At 43.1% G+C, this 13,509-nt stretch overlaps 1 protein-coding gene across 1 annotated transcript; it reads right to left on the bottom strand.

Moving 5' to 3' along the window:
* Positions 1-252: 252 nt before the first annotated feature.
* hacd3 (3-hydroxyacyl-CoA dehydratase 3) lies at positions 253-13,467 on the bottom strand. Its single transcript, XM_022250985.2, has 11 exons — positions 13,247-13,467; positions 11,904-11,946; positions 11,448-11,521; positions 10,373-10,549; positions 9,049-9,112; positions 8,243-8,353; positions 7,680-7,807; positions 6,780-6,892; positions 5,028-5,134; positions 2,486-2,617; positions 253-883 (listed from the first exon to the last, which is right to left on the bottom strand). The coding sequence occupies exons 1-11, from the start codon at positions 13,334-13,336 to the stop codon at positions 801-803; spliced, it is 1,122 nt and encodes a 373-aa protein (XP_022106677.2). The 5' UTR covers positions 13,337-13,467; the 3' UTR covers positions 253-800.
* Positions 13,468-13,509: the final 42 nt, after the last annotated feature.

Genomic DNA, 13,509 nt, shown 5'->3' with positions numbered 1-13,509 from the left:
CCCCCCCATTTCGCCACCAGGTGTACTGACGTGTATGACGGGGTTCTGTGACAGTCATGTATTTATTGTCCTCTTAATTGCCAGGTTTGATAAAAAAAAACAACAAAAGGCCTGCAGTCTGTCTGTGGCATTGCTGATTGTTACATGTACAAATGTCGCAAGAGACAAGGATGGCGAGGTGATCTGTGCCTGTGTCCGGGGAAAGTGTCTCATATTACACAATCGCAAGCAAGAGAACAAAAACAACACCTGTTTTCACTTCATGCCGACACAAGTTAATATGTTATGATTCATAAACGAGAAGAATTGCCTCACATCAGAACAACATGTTACTGAACCATTTAATCCGTGGATTATTTTCCTTAAAAATCAGCAACATCTTGAAGTAATGCATTTAGTTTAACCATTCTTCAAAGTGTCATTATACATGCCACAACATAATTTCAATTATTTGGAAAAAAATTTACTGCCAAAATAGGCCGAGAATAAAAACGATAAAACAATAATCAAATCCATCCTTCTTAAAACTTGATTGAACTCTTTTCAAAGAAATATGCACATCAAAAAGCATGCAAAATGTACAAATTCCAGGAACACAGTTCATTTTACTGAAGGGAAAAGCTACGTCTACTCAGTTTGCGGTGTACGTAACTTCAATAGAAAACGTCAAAATGTCCTCCCATTTCTGAAATTTGAGACTGTAGAAACAGTTATAAATGTTAAGTATGAGACTTTGCATAATCATCAGGACTCTGAATCAGTGTGTTAGCTGTTATGTCCTCCGTTAACTGCCAAACTCTTCACTGACTTTTGATTTTCTTCTTCAGTGAACCAAAGCGTTTCTGACGCTGCTTCCACATGTGACTCAGCATGAATGGTCCACCTGACACAGAACAGAGAAAAGCCATAGATTTACCTTCTCTTTCCATTATAACACCGGCGGGGGGGGGCTATATCAGCGGTATATTTTTGGGTCAAGCCTGAGCACACTTATAGCATTCGTCTGTGGCACATTTTGAAGCTAATTTACGCAAGTTTGGATGTATCGTTCTTGCAGAACGTAAAATTGTCGACGCAGTGTGCTGGAAAAACTTGGTTCTTCATTGACCGCTGACTTGTCATGCATCTCCCAGAAAAGTGTCCCACGAATACACACGTTTGTGGAAACTTACATGGAGGGAGTGAGAAGGAAGCAGTGAGGCATGTGATCGGTGACAAAGAAAAATTGACCATCAGAGGAAAGTCCAATAACAAGGGAAACCATGATCTTTGCATTGCATAAACAGGGAGTGAAATGGTGGACCGTAGGGAGAGTTAACACTTTCTGATCACCTACGCTCGGGGGAGGGGGGGGCTGGACCGTATTTGGAGAGAAGTCACATATATGAAGCTATGAAACACTCTGATTGGGCAACACCCTTGCAATTCTTGCAGGGTTTAATTTGAATCTGCGGGACAAGAGTTTCAGTGTTCACATTTTTTTCAAAAATTCATAACTTTATTTACTGGACATTTACACCCACACAAATGACTGTCTGGTGGCTACTCTAATCTGACAGGCCACCTCCACTGACATCCGAGTCTATCAGCCAGGCCCGCTTCCCAGTAAAAAGAGCCCAGATTGTGGGGTGTTGCGTAATTTCCTTTATTCCCGAAATTGGCCAAGTGTGTTGCTGAATGCCTGTGGCGTCTTTTCAAATGTGGCCAGATTAGCGTGCAGCAGTACTGTATCGCTCATCGCTGGAGCACTTTTGTCCCCACTGATAATCCACTGACACTGAATGCCACAAACAGTGGTATGCTATTTCAAAACAATGACGGATTAACTCCGCTAATGCCAACTGAAAAATGAATGGCAAATCCTGCAGCTCGGTCTTTTATTCCAAATACAGCCTTTTGTTACAAGGCCCAGCTCTTTTGTCTGATTTTGATTACAGTGGCTATGCATACAAACCTAAGGTGCCCGATTCCGGGAAACCCCAGAGACAAGTGGATAATTAAGGTTTGAATAAAATGAGGAAATAAGGGATGAGCTGGTAAGATGATTGAGAACAAACAAAATTTTAGAAATGAACAAGCATGACTTGAATTTTAAGCATACTATCGTTACCCTCGCTCTAGCGTATGTAACTTGGGAGCACTGTATGACCTATTGTTGACATTAGGCCATATCCACAATTATACTGCTATCTGTGGCTATGGCTACACACTGTAGCGCATCGATGACAAAAAAAAAAGCCACAGCCACAGATGTGTCTATCTCTACTGCCCCATCACAGTGGATGTGGCTAACGCCTATCCATCTGTTTACTGCTGTCCAATCCCCATTTACATGCATTTATTTTTTATCACAGCCTAATGTCCCTTCTTCATCTCCCACTAGAGCTTTTACCCTTGCTCTAACCACGCAAGAACTTTCCCAGTGGTCCATTTAACACTCCTGCAGGACTGAATTGAGGTACAACACTGTCTGGAATCAACTCACCTGTGGCAATCAATCCCAGATGTACGTACAAATAGTAGTCAAAACTGAAAGCCATGTTGACAGAGTTTGGCAGAACTAGGGAAAACATGCCAGTGTCCCTGAAATATGGGATTGCGATGTACGTCACGATAGCTGTGGACAGGAAAAATTGCAATGTAAACGTTTTCAAAAGAGAAAGCAACAAAAACGTTAACATTGGGGGGGGAGCTAATCATGCTAATGTACAGCCACACGGCCACATTTACTAAAGACACACTGAACAAAAGTAATGACCCATATCTGACCATTTTAAGCACAGCCGAATGAACTCCGCCCTGTTCTGGAATGCACTATTCTGTCATCAGGGTAATTAAATTCTGTCTTCCGTCCAAGGGAGAGGCTACCCAGACAACCACGGCAAAAGGACAAAAAAGTCCTGTATTCTTTCCCTTTCTCAAAGATTATGCCATCAAATCCCTTAAAGTAAATAACAGAGACCACCAACAAGGGAGACAGGTATACAAAGTCTCCAAAGTTCTTTACAGGAGAGAGGAATGCCTAAAGAATGTGGGTCCAGTACAGTCAGACCAGACCTGGATGCCTAGATAAGCAGTGCATTTGTGAATTTGATGGTGGTGCATAATTAAAATTCCTCTTAAGTACAGTTTTGCACTTTGCATCCAATCCCATCAACCTATCCTCCACAATTCTACCCCCCATCTTCCCATACCTACCATGTCTACTTTGACTCCACCCCTAATCCCCTCTACATGTATCTCCAATCCCACATCCACCTTATCTTTCCATCCATATCCTACTCCACCCCTCCATCTTCTTGTCCATTTCCTACTCCGCCCCTCTCCATCGTCCTATCCATCTCCTTCTCTGCCCCCTCCCCAACATTATATCCATCTCCTTCTCTGCCCCTCCCCATCATCCTATCCATCTCTTGCTTTGGCCCCCTCCCCATCATCCTATCCATCTCCTACTCCGTCCCCTCCCCATCATCCTATCCATCTCCTACTCTTCCCCCTCCCCATCATCCCATCCATTTCCTACTCCGCCCCCTCCCCATCATCCTATCCATCTCTTACTCCACCCCCTCCCCATCATCCCCTCCATCTCCTACTCCACCCCCTCCCCATCATCCTATCCATCTCCTACTCCGCCACCTCCCCATCATCCTATCCATCTCCTACTCCACCCCCTCCCCATCATCCCCTCCATCTCCTACTCCACCCCCTCCCCATCATCCTATCCATCTCTTACTCCACCCCCTCCCCATCATCCCCTCCATCTCCTACTCCACCCCCTCCCCATCATCCTATCCATCTCCTACTCCGCCACCTCCCCATCATCCTATCCATCTCCTACTCCACCCCCTCCCCATCATCCCCTCCATCTCCTACTCCACCCCTTCCCCATCATCCCATCCATCTCCTACTCTGCCCCCTCCCCATCATCCCATCCATCTCCTACTCCACCCCCTCCCCATCATCCCCTCCATCTCCTACTCCACCCCCTCCCCATCATCCTATCCATCTCTTACTCCACCCCCTCCCCATCATCCCCTCCATCTCCTACTCCACCCCCTCCCCATCATCCCCTCCATCTCCTACTCCACCCCCTCCCCATCATCCTATCCATCTCCTACTCCACCCCCTCCCCATCATCCTATCCATCTCCTACTCCACCCCCTCCCCATCATCCTATCCATCTCCTACTCCGTCCCCTCCCCATCATCCTATCCATCTCCTACTCTTCCCCCTCCCCATCATCCCATCCATTTCCTACTCCGCCCCCTCCCCATCATCCTATCCATCTCTTGCTTTAGCCCCCTCCCCATCATCCTATCCATCTCCTACTCCGCCCCCTCCCCATCATCCTATCCATCTCTTGCTTTGGCCCCCTCCCCATCATCCTATCCATCTCTTGCTTTGGCCCCCTCCCCATCATCCTATCCATCTCCTACTCCGTCCCCTCCCCATCATCCTATCCATCTCCTACTCTGCCCCCTCCCCATCATTCCCTTCACTTCTTACTCTGGCTGTCCCATCATCCCACTAATCCAGCCCAACCATTACGCCAACCTTATCCAGCATTTCATCCACTTTCTCCATCATGTACCTTGTCCCCATGATCCTCCTCCTCCTACAGGTACCGCTCCCCCAACAAACATCCTAATCTGTCACTTGGACCCCCATCCTTTACAACTCAATACAACTCAAAATGTTAACACTCCACTTTTATAAATTTTTCACTAAATTCATAAACTACGCTTCAAAGCGTTAATGCCATATGAGACTATTTAAATACTGATTCCAAGAGGAAGCAAACAAGCACTCAGTGGCAGATTGTAACACCAATGTACCTGCAAGGAAAAACTTTTAAGGACGGCCAGACGGATGGACAGAAGATGGAAATCAGAATTACACAGGCTCGCATTAGCTTCGCAGCTCGCGAAAAATCAAAAACTGATGCACTGCACTTCATATGTGCAACTTTTGGGCTTTATTTTTCCTTTATTTTAATCAGCCAGGATCTGCTCAGGATGACCTCTCACCTTCAGACATTAACCCCAGGGGGTAGAGTGGTATCCACATGGTGTACCGCAGCCAGGATATGACCTCGCTCTCATAGTTCAGTGTCGCGCATATGTAAAACGGGTACCTGGAGGCAAATTGTACAGGGTATATGTGTCAGAATTAAACGGATATAAACATTGATAAGGGGTGGATATTGGTAACTGAGACATGGGCATCGTAAGATAGACAGGACTGCTTGCCAAGATTACTCTTACATGACACTGCCCCTCTTTGTGCAATCCCATTGAACTAAAGCCGTATGGAATTTTCACACATCTCTCCTAGGTCGCATTACACCCTTGCGACCTCCGTCTGAACAGTTAATATTAACAACTAATTCAAATCCTCACTGAATTCCTGTCTGTTCAATCGGACGTACACTTTGTAACTTACTTGTAGCTCCCTTCTTCTGTAATACCTTTTCATTATTGTAAGCATGAAATGATACCTTTAGGTCAATGCATTGCATTGTAAGAGTGAGCCATTATCACTGACGCGAATCATCGTTATCATTGTAACCATCAATATCATTATGAGAGCAAAATTTGGCAGATATTACAGACAACTAAGCACCCATCTAATCATGGGACAGTTTAATTTTGAGGTATGTGGAAATTTGCAAGGGAGACAACAGACCAAGTTCTCTGCTTGTCATGGTGAATGCATCATGGTTGATGGTGGAAGCGGATCATGGATAAGCATGAGGTACAGTCAACTAACGAGGCTTATGATCATGAATAAGCATGAGGTACAGTCAACTTACGAGGCTTATGATCACGAATAAGCATGAGGTACAGTCAACTTACGAGGCTTATGATCACGAATAAGCATGAGGTACAGTCAACTTACGCGGCTTATGATCACGCATAAGCATGAGGTACAGTCAACTTACGAGGCTTATGATCACGCATAAGCATGAGGTACAGTCAACTAACGAGGCTTATGATCACGCATAAGCATGAGGTACAGTCAACTAACGAGGCTTATGATCACGCATAAGCAGGAGGTACAGTCAACTAACGAGGCTTATGATCACGAATAAGCAGGAGGTACAGTCAACTAACGAGGCTTATGATCACGGATAAGCAGGAGGTACAGTCAACTAACGAGGCTTATGATCACGGATAAGCAGGAGGTACAGTCAACTAACGAGGCTTATGATCACGCATAAGCAGGAGGTACAGTCAACTAACGAGGCTTATGATCACGCATAAGCAGGAGGTACAGTCAACTAACGAGGCTTATGATCACGCATAAGCAGGAGGTACAGTCAACTAACGAGGCTTATGATCACGCATAAGCAGGAGGTACAGTCAACTAACGAGGCTTATGATCACGCATAAGCAGGAGGTACAGTCAACTAACGAGGCTTATGATCACGCATAAGCAGGAGGTACAGTCAACTAACGAGGCTTATGATCACGCATAAGCAGGAGGTACAGTCAACTAACGAGGCTTATGATCACGCATAAGCATGAGGTACAGTCAACTAACGAGGCTTATGATCACGCATAAGCATGAGGTACAGTCAACTAACGAGGCTTATGATCACGCATAAGCATGAGGTACAGTCAACTTACGAGGCTTATGATCACGCATAAGCATGAGGTACAGTCAACTTACGAGGCTTATGATCACGCATAAGCATGAGGTACAGTCAACTTACGAGGCTTATGATCATGGATAGTTGAAATGGTCTAAGCAAAAGTCATACATCTTTACTAGCTCACCTAACAACCTCTATGGCACTCCATATCATAAACAAGTAGCACACAATTGGCTCTCCATGAATATCTTCATTTGGCATGATAACCATGAACAGCAGCAGGTCGCGACCCAGGACCTTCAGCAAAGAAGAAACATATCCACTTAGCAATGCTGAATTTGCAAATTTCAACAAAACTTGTTCACATAATTTAAGGTGTCAGATAATTTTGAATTGATAAGTTCCCTAGCATGACAACAGACCCATTGTGCCTTTAAGTCATGTGACCTATAGTGGGGATCACCATCACCCATCAACCAGCATGGCGTCCTCTCATAGCAAAGTGTGTCACAAGTGTCATTTATCAAGAACAAAGCCGACAGTCAGTAGAGTACCCAGACCACTGATGTGCTAATGCTTAAGTCAACTTTAATTTTGGTAAACAACACTTGCAAAACACTGTGCTTTGGGAGAACGCCATGTTTGTTGACGTTTGATACCCACTATAGGTCACACGACATAGTGTGCATAATCGGTCTATTAAGACTCTTTTCTCCCAGGCACGCCACATGATGGCTGCGTGTCTCCTACGGATGTCAGGACTGGCAGGTTTTGCATTAGATATTCGGATGACAAATCGCTCAAACATTATTGATACTGGTTCGGGATGAAGCCTGGTCACACTTGTACCAATTGTGTTGCACGGCCATCAACTGTATGGAAACGCCTACTTTCTCCAGTGAACAGTAAAATGAGATAACAGAGGTTGCTGCATCATGTTTTGGACACAGCGATCACATTTGCGATCTAACACGTACTCAATGGCATCTCACACGCTCAGTGTTCCATGCCTCCCTAGAGTGTTAACAAAAACACTCTGTGTCCGAAATCACAGCAGTCATCAATTGATAAGTGATGGCCATACCTGGATAACTGGGGCAACCACACCTGTTTTGACGAGGCCCGTGAGAGGGTGAACGATCTCCAGCAGGGCCAGAAGCTGACACATCCCCAGAGGATAAAAGGACTTCTCAAAAGCAGCAAACATCTCAGCTGGGGAGTAACCAAAAAAAAAAAAAAAAACACAGACTCATGGAGAGATTTGAGTAAATGAAAATACTCGAAGTTCAACTCATAAAGGCTAGAAGACTGATGATACTTTCAAAGAAGGCAATGTGAATATGAACTGTCTTCTAGCACAGACCTATGCATCACTAAAAAGTCTTAATTCTTAACACAAGGGACCTGAAATTTCTCCAGTATATGTAGGTTAAATCCTATCAATTATTCATTTTGATAATGTTTTTCACAAGTCCAAGAGGTTGGCAATGGGCATTAATATGCTTCCTTCAGCTCAAGAATTTTTTGTTGGTTGTTTTGTTTGTTCCCACGGTACTTTTCTCACAAGTTAACCACTTATCCTACAAAGATAGCCTACAAATAATAGCTTTATCGGAATGAGAAGAGACACACAGAATTTTTGCTTACATTTGCCGTAGACAATGAACCAGACAAACAACAGCACGGTGGTGTAGCTGTAGCCCAGGAATTGGATCAAGTTATAGATGAACAAGTAAACCCTCTTCAAATCTGCATATGCTGCAGAGGGAAACCAAGTAATTACACAGGACCTTAAGTAATTTAACACCACAAGCCTATGAAAATGTCGATCTTGAAGTTTCAAACAGAAAACTGTTTCTCAATGCAGGGCCGGCAACGGTGCACACTGGGGGGTGCGCAAACATTGGGCGGAGTGAAGGCATTTTTTTGGGGGGGAGGGGTAATGCCAGAGTCAATTTGCCAGCTTGTGACTTGCTGGCCAACCTCATTTTGTGTAAAATGGAAATCTATGGTACGTTACATTTCATGCTTCAGGGGAAATGCTGACAGCCCACACGTATCATTTTTGTACCGATTTGGGATTCATTTGCCAACCAAAGCTCTATTTGCCAACTGGAATGAAATAGTTAGGGTGTCCCGCAACCCTCCCCCCAACTAGTCGCTATGGCCCTGCATGCAAACGGCAACCACACAAGTGGCCTTCAAATGCCTATTACACCTCTCTTATCATTGCTCACGGGGAAGGATTTGGGGGAAATCTATAAATCTGGGGTCTAAATTTATTTTGTTTGTGTCCCTTCTGTGTGTTTAGAACAAGTCCTCTAATTTCTAACACTCAGCGATTAAAGAATGCAAATTATACGCTGAACAAATAGAAATAGAATATAGTCAATTCCAATGACCCACTTTTCTTCTTATTTCTCTTCTTCAAGTAGTCAGCAGAAACAACTAACCCTTTTCCTGTGCCTCCATGATGTCTCTCTCAATGCGCTTCAGTGTTTCACGTTGCTCGTCAAGCTGGAAGAAAAAACACAAACACGTATCAAAGTAACTGCTTGATTAATACGGTTCTGAATGCTTGAAAGCTGTAAATTATTTTGGCAATATGTACAGAACGTGCCCATGAAACAGTCAAGTATTTTGTCTATGAAGGACACTCACAGTCAATGAAGCTTCTTTTTGTATCACAATTTATCAAACTGTGCATACCCGTACCTCAGCCTAGACTACAGACACACTCATACAAAGATAACCTGCCTTATCAGCTCTGAATTGGAATTTGGTCCCTGTTATCTAGCCAGGCAAGACCGTCTCATGAATGTTTAACCAAAGCACTACTGAATGATGTTTTAGTGGGTACCAAAAGTTGGCCTTCCACACACGCACGCCTGTCTTCCCCAAAATTAAGAATTTAAACAATTTGTGGATTAAAACTAATAGAAGCAAAGAAAACCAACACTGTAAGTGCCCTTGGATCTTCATAGATTTTGTTGCTCAGTAGGGCTGTAGTCGAGACCTCTTAAGACCATCACAGGACCCCAAAAGACCATCAAAAGACCTCCAGTCTGAAATTCAAGTCACAAGCTACTCAAATGAACTTCAACAGAAGCATTCCTTTGTCATTGTTTACCCATAACTTGTGACAGGTCTTATGGTCTTGTGCATGGCCCTACCATGGTCTCGACTACAACACTCCTGTTCAGACAGGTGGAGCCCATTTGTTGGTGGTTTTACTGAGGTCACTAGGGGCAAGGAAAGGGAGATGAGGACAGGGGAAAACACTGACTGTGGAAATGGGAAAAGACAGAAGGGAGGAAAGCTTCTGCTGCTTCACATGAAGAAAGTAAACTAGGATGGGTGAAATGTAGCCAATGCAGAAAGAATTATGGTCCAAGAAAGAAGGGCAGGCAATGGTAGCAATGTTAAGATGAAAGTAACAAGCAATCACGTAAACTGGTGCAACCGACAGCTAGGATAAGCAGGCTTTGAATGAGAAACCCAGGTGGATCAGTGCATACAATGTGAAAATGTTACAAGAACCTCTAAGTAGCTACGGGCCAATTAAGAATTCAAAGTCGGATACGGGAAACAATTCTGTGGTGTGCACTTTAATCGCTGAGCTACATGCACACTGATTTTCGCTTCCCATGTTTGCAAATAGACGATCCTCCACAATCTCTACATTGGTATTTCTGCCGCCCATGTTTGCAAATAGAATGACACAATTACGGCATAACTGGAACCCTGATGGTAAGATGCACCTCTCCTTGCACGTACCGCTTGCGATTGCTGGTCATCCTCATCGTCGCTATCGTCTGCCAACCACTTGTCAAAATCAAGACGAAGCCAGGCTGGCTTCAGCTTCTTGTGGGTCACTCTCGGCCATGGGTCGTTGGCCTCCGCCTTGACCAGGTTGATCTCGACGTGGCGGTCCGAAATCCGGTAGGTGCTGTCCTAGAAAAAAAAATTGCAATTACCCTTAAACTTTATGAAGATTCCAGCTGGATCTTTACACAAAAATGTAAAAACTCTTAGGAAAGGCATTGGGGATATTCATTTCTTCTGACAATCCAGTCTTGTCAAGAAGGCCTAATGACAGGAATGTCCGTTTTGCGATTGCAGTGCCGGCATCCCATCAATAATTTATTGTTTTGTGCAGAAAAAGCTGGAAGGCATGTACTTACATGTATACTATGCAAGATATGAGGTACATGTGGCTATCTTTGAAAACAAGAACCAGAGGAAACTTCAACAAAATAGCTTTGCCATTTTCAAAAAATGAGAGAAAATAGAAAGAATATGAACCTTCTAACTCATTAGAAAAAAAATCAGTTTCACTTAGCTTCTTTTACTTAATGGTTGCTTTATAAATGTCACGAACACTGTTTTTATAGGATTCTCAGAGCTTTATTATGGGCAATCTCTATTTTACAGCAAAGAAGAATTATGCATGAATGCACGATGTCTTTAAAAAAAGGAAACCAAGATTAATTAATCTGTTTCTGAAATGTGACTGATCATTTTTGTAAATGCCATTTACTAAATGGTAAGCATAATCTGTTTTTAATATGATGCCCTCTTTCGTATAAGGAAATCTAAATTTCTGTCACATGACGGCGCACAAAGTAGTTTAATGGACCTTGTCAGAAATGGCTTTGCACCAGATTCATGACAGCTTTGCACAGTGTGAAGAATTAAGAACACTACCCAAATCATTAATTCAAAGAAAACCTCCGATAGTGGTTTATTCTTGCCACAACCTGAGCCCCATGTCCTTCAACATCCCCCCCCCCATTTCTTTCAATGCAAGTGTCTTCCCTTGTTCTCATCTCTCTGGATTTACTTCATTTACCTTCTCATTTACTGGTGCGTAAAAGTCCAGAGAGAATCTGTACGTGTGCAGTCCACCTGCTCCAACACCTAGAGCTGGAAAGGAGCGATTGATTTCAGTGTAAAGTGTAAGAGAAGAGGTTGTATATTGTGAAAGAAGTAATGTATAAAAAATGCAGTTACATAGCTGGGTTTGTCATCAGAAAAAAGCCCAACCAAAGAAACTGAAGTCCATGAGCACCCTACAGCTGTCGTGAGTTAGAGAGAACAAGAGATATTTTATGCACTATGAACTAAAGTTATGGTGAATAACAGCACTGCAACACCAACTCAAGCTTCTGTAACCAACTGCTCCAAGTGACGACAGAGGTATGGCAGAAAAGAAAAGAAAATGAGAATCTCATTGTCAGACAGAAAAGAAACTGTATTTCACAGACACTGACAGTGAGGATGAGAGTTTTAGTCAGTTCACACTTGCCTTCAAACTGAAGACTCTCCTCTGTTACATCTATGGAATGACTCTGCCATCATAATAGAGGAAAAAAATGGTTAGGGCAATGAAATTTGCTCTTCATCAAATATATGTATTAGAATCACAACAATTGCACTGTGGGGCTCGTTGTCCACTGCAGGTGATGAGCCCCAGAGTTCTGGGAGTAGAGGGAGGCAGCAGCAACTTCCAATCACTACACACACCACTCACTATCATCTTGAACTACTGTCAACTGGGGTAACTTCGGAAGGTTAAAATCCTCATCATTTCTGCTTTTCCAAAAACAGAAATACTTTGTCTTTGTTGATTGGACATTTTTGTCAGATGAAGCCTTAGGTCTAATCTAGTAGTAGCTAACATCCATTCATTTCTTTTAATTGTGAGTTAGAGCTTAAATAAGTGCTGCCATACTCCATGGTTAGGGGCAACTTTGGCAGGTTGCCGGAATTAATGAAAGAAAAATTAAAAAGGATTACAACAAAGTTTCACACATGAAAACTCCTTCAAGTCAAGGCTCCAGGTGTATTTTATGATTAAATGACTTCCAAGAATCATTTTAGAGAAACTTATATATTTGTATAGTGCATTGCAAAGATATGACAAATACAACGGGTGTGGCTCCTGCCAAAGTTACTCCAGGGTGCCAAAGTTACCTCAGTTTACGGTACAACTTGAAAATTACACTATACATGTAAAAAGAGATCTACTAAACTGTAACAAACTGAAGTTACCTTCCACAGTTTGCAAAGAACTTTGTCAAATTTTCACACATAAAGCTGAGCAAGCATTTGTCGATTGGAATTCTTTGATGTCATTCATTGACATTTTTTTAGCGGTTTGAAATATCCACTGTTAATTGGCTCACGACATGGGATGGTTCACGTACTGGGATTAGTGTACATGTATGTGTAGCCTATGCCATGTATCCATAAATGCTACAACTAACTGCTAGGACTAACACACTGACCATCAACTAGGCCACGAGAATGAATATCCTAGATTTCCATCCACCGCCTGCATACTGTTGAAACAGCTGCCCAAAAGTTCATTATTTTCCAAAATTATTATTTCAGTGAAATAGATGTTTTTCCCGTTGGGAAAGGTTAACAATGGCTGCAATGTACATCAGGAGTATGTATTGTGTCCATGTACAAATGGCATGATGCAAGACAAACTGATAGCTAGTCTACATTAAGGTTGGTTCCCTAACCGAACTCAACTGAACTGTGTTAGGCCTTAACATTCTAATGCCGTTACTAACATGACTAATGCAAATAGAAATAGGCCTAGTACTAGTAGTAGTAACAAAACCTAACGTAATTGCGTACAGTTACATCGCGGACTTCAACACGAAGAGACACGTTCTTGTCAGTTTGGGCCCAGTAAACTATTGGATGCAGTATCCCTTCTCCAGACATCCTTCTTCACCGACGAAAATTCAGAAAAACGAAATAGGCCTGCAATTTTTGTAACGTTAGCAGGTTATTACTATTAGCTCTGCCCTCGCCTCCCACTCTTATCCCATACGCACGCGTGCGTGCCGAAATAAAGGTGGCAAGAAATCGTCTCTGGAGGGCGTGTAAATTTTTAC

Source organism: Acanthaster planci, linkage group LG05 (assembly GCF_054643075.1).
Source record: "Acanthaster planci isolate LZ-2023a linkage group LG05, COTS_SCS, whole genome shotgun sequence".
NCBI classification, from domain to species: domain Eukaryota; kingdom Metazoa; phylum Echinodermata; class Asteroidea; order Valvatida; family Acanthasteridae; genus Acanthaster; species Acanthaster planci.
This window is presented reverse-complemented; position numbering and strand designations above follow the sequence as displayed.

Excerpts from the sequence above, each read along its gene's own strand:
- hacd3 (XM_022250985.2), bottom strand. The coding sequence starts at position 13,336 with ATGTCTGGAGAAGGGATACTGCATCCAATAGTTTACTGGGCCCAAACT. Across the intron at positions 6,893-7,679 it reads TGGTTGCCCCAGTTATCCAG|GTCCTGGGTCGCGACCTGCT; the intron begins GTATGGCCATCA and ends TCTTTGCTGAAG. Across the intron at positions 5,135-6,779 it reads AGTGCCATAGAGGTTGTTAG|GTACCCGTTTTACATATGCG; the intron begins GTGAGCTAGTAA and ends ATTTGCCTCCAG.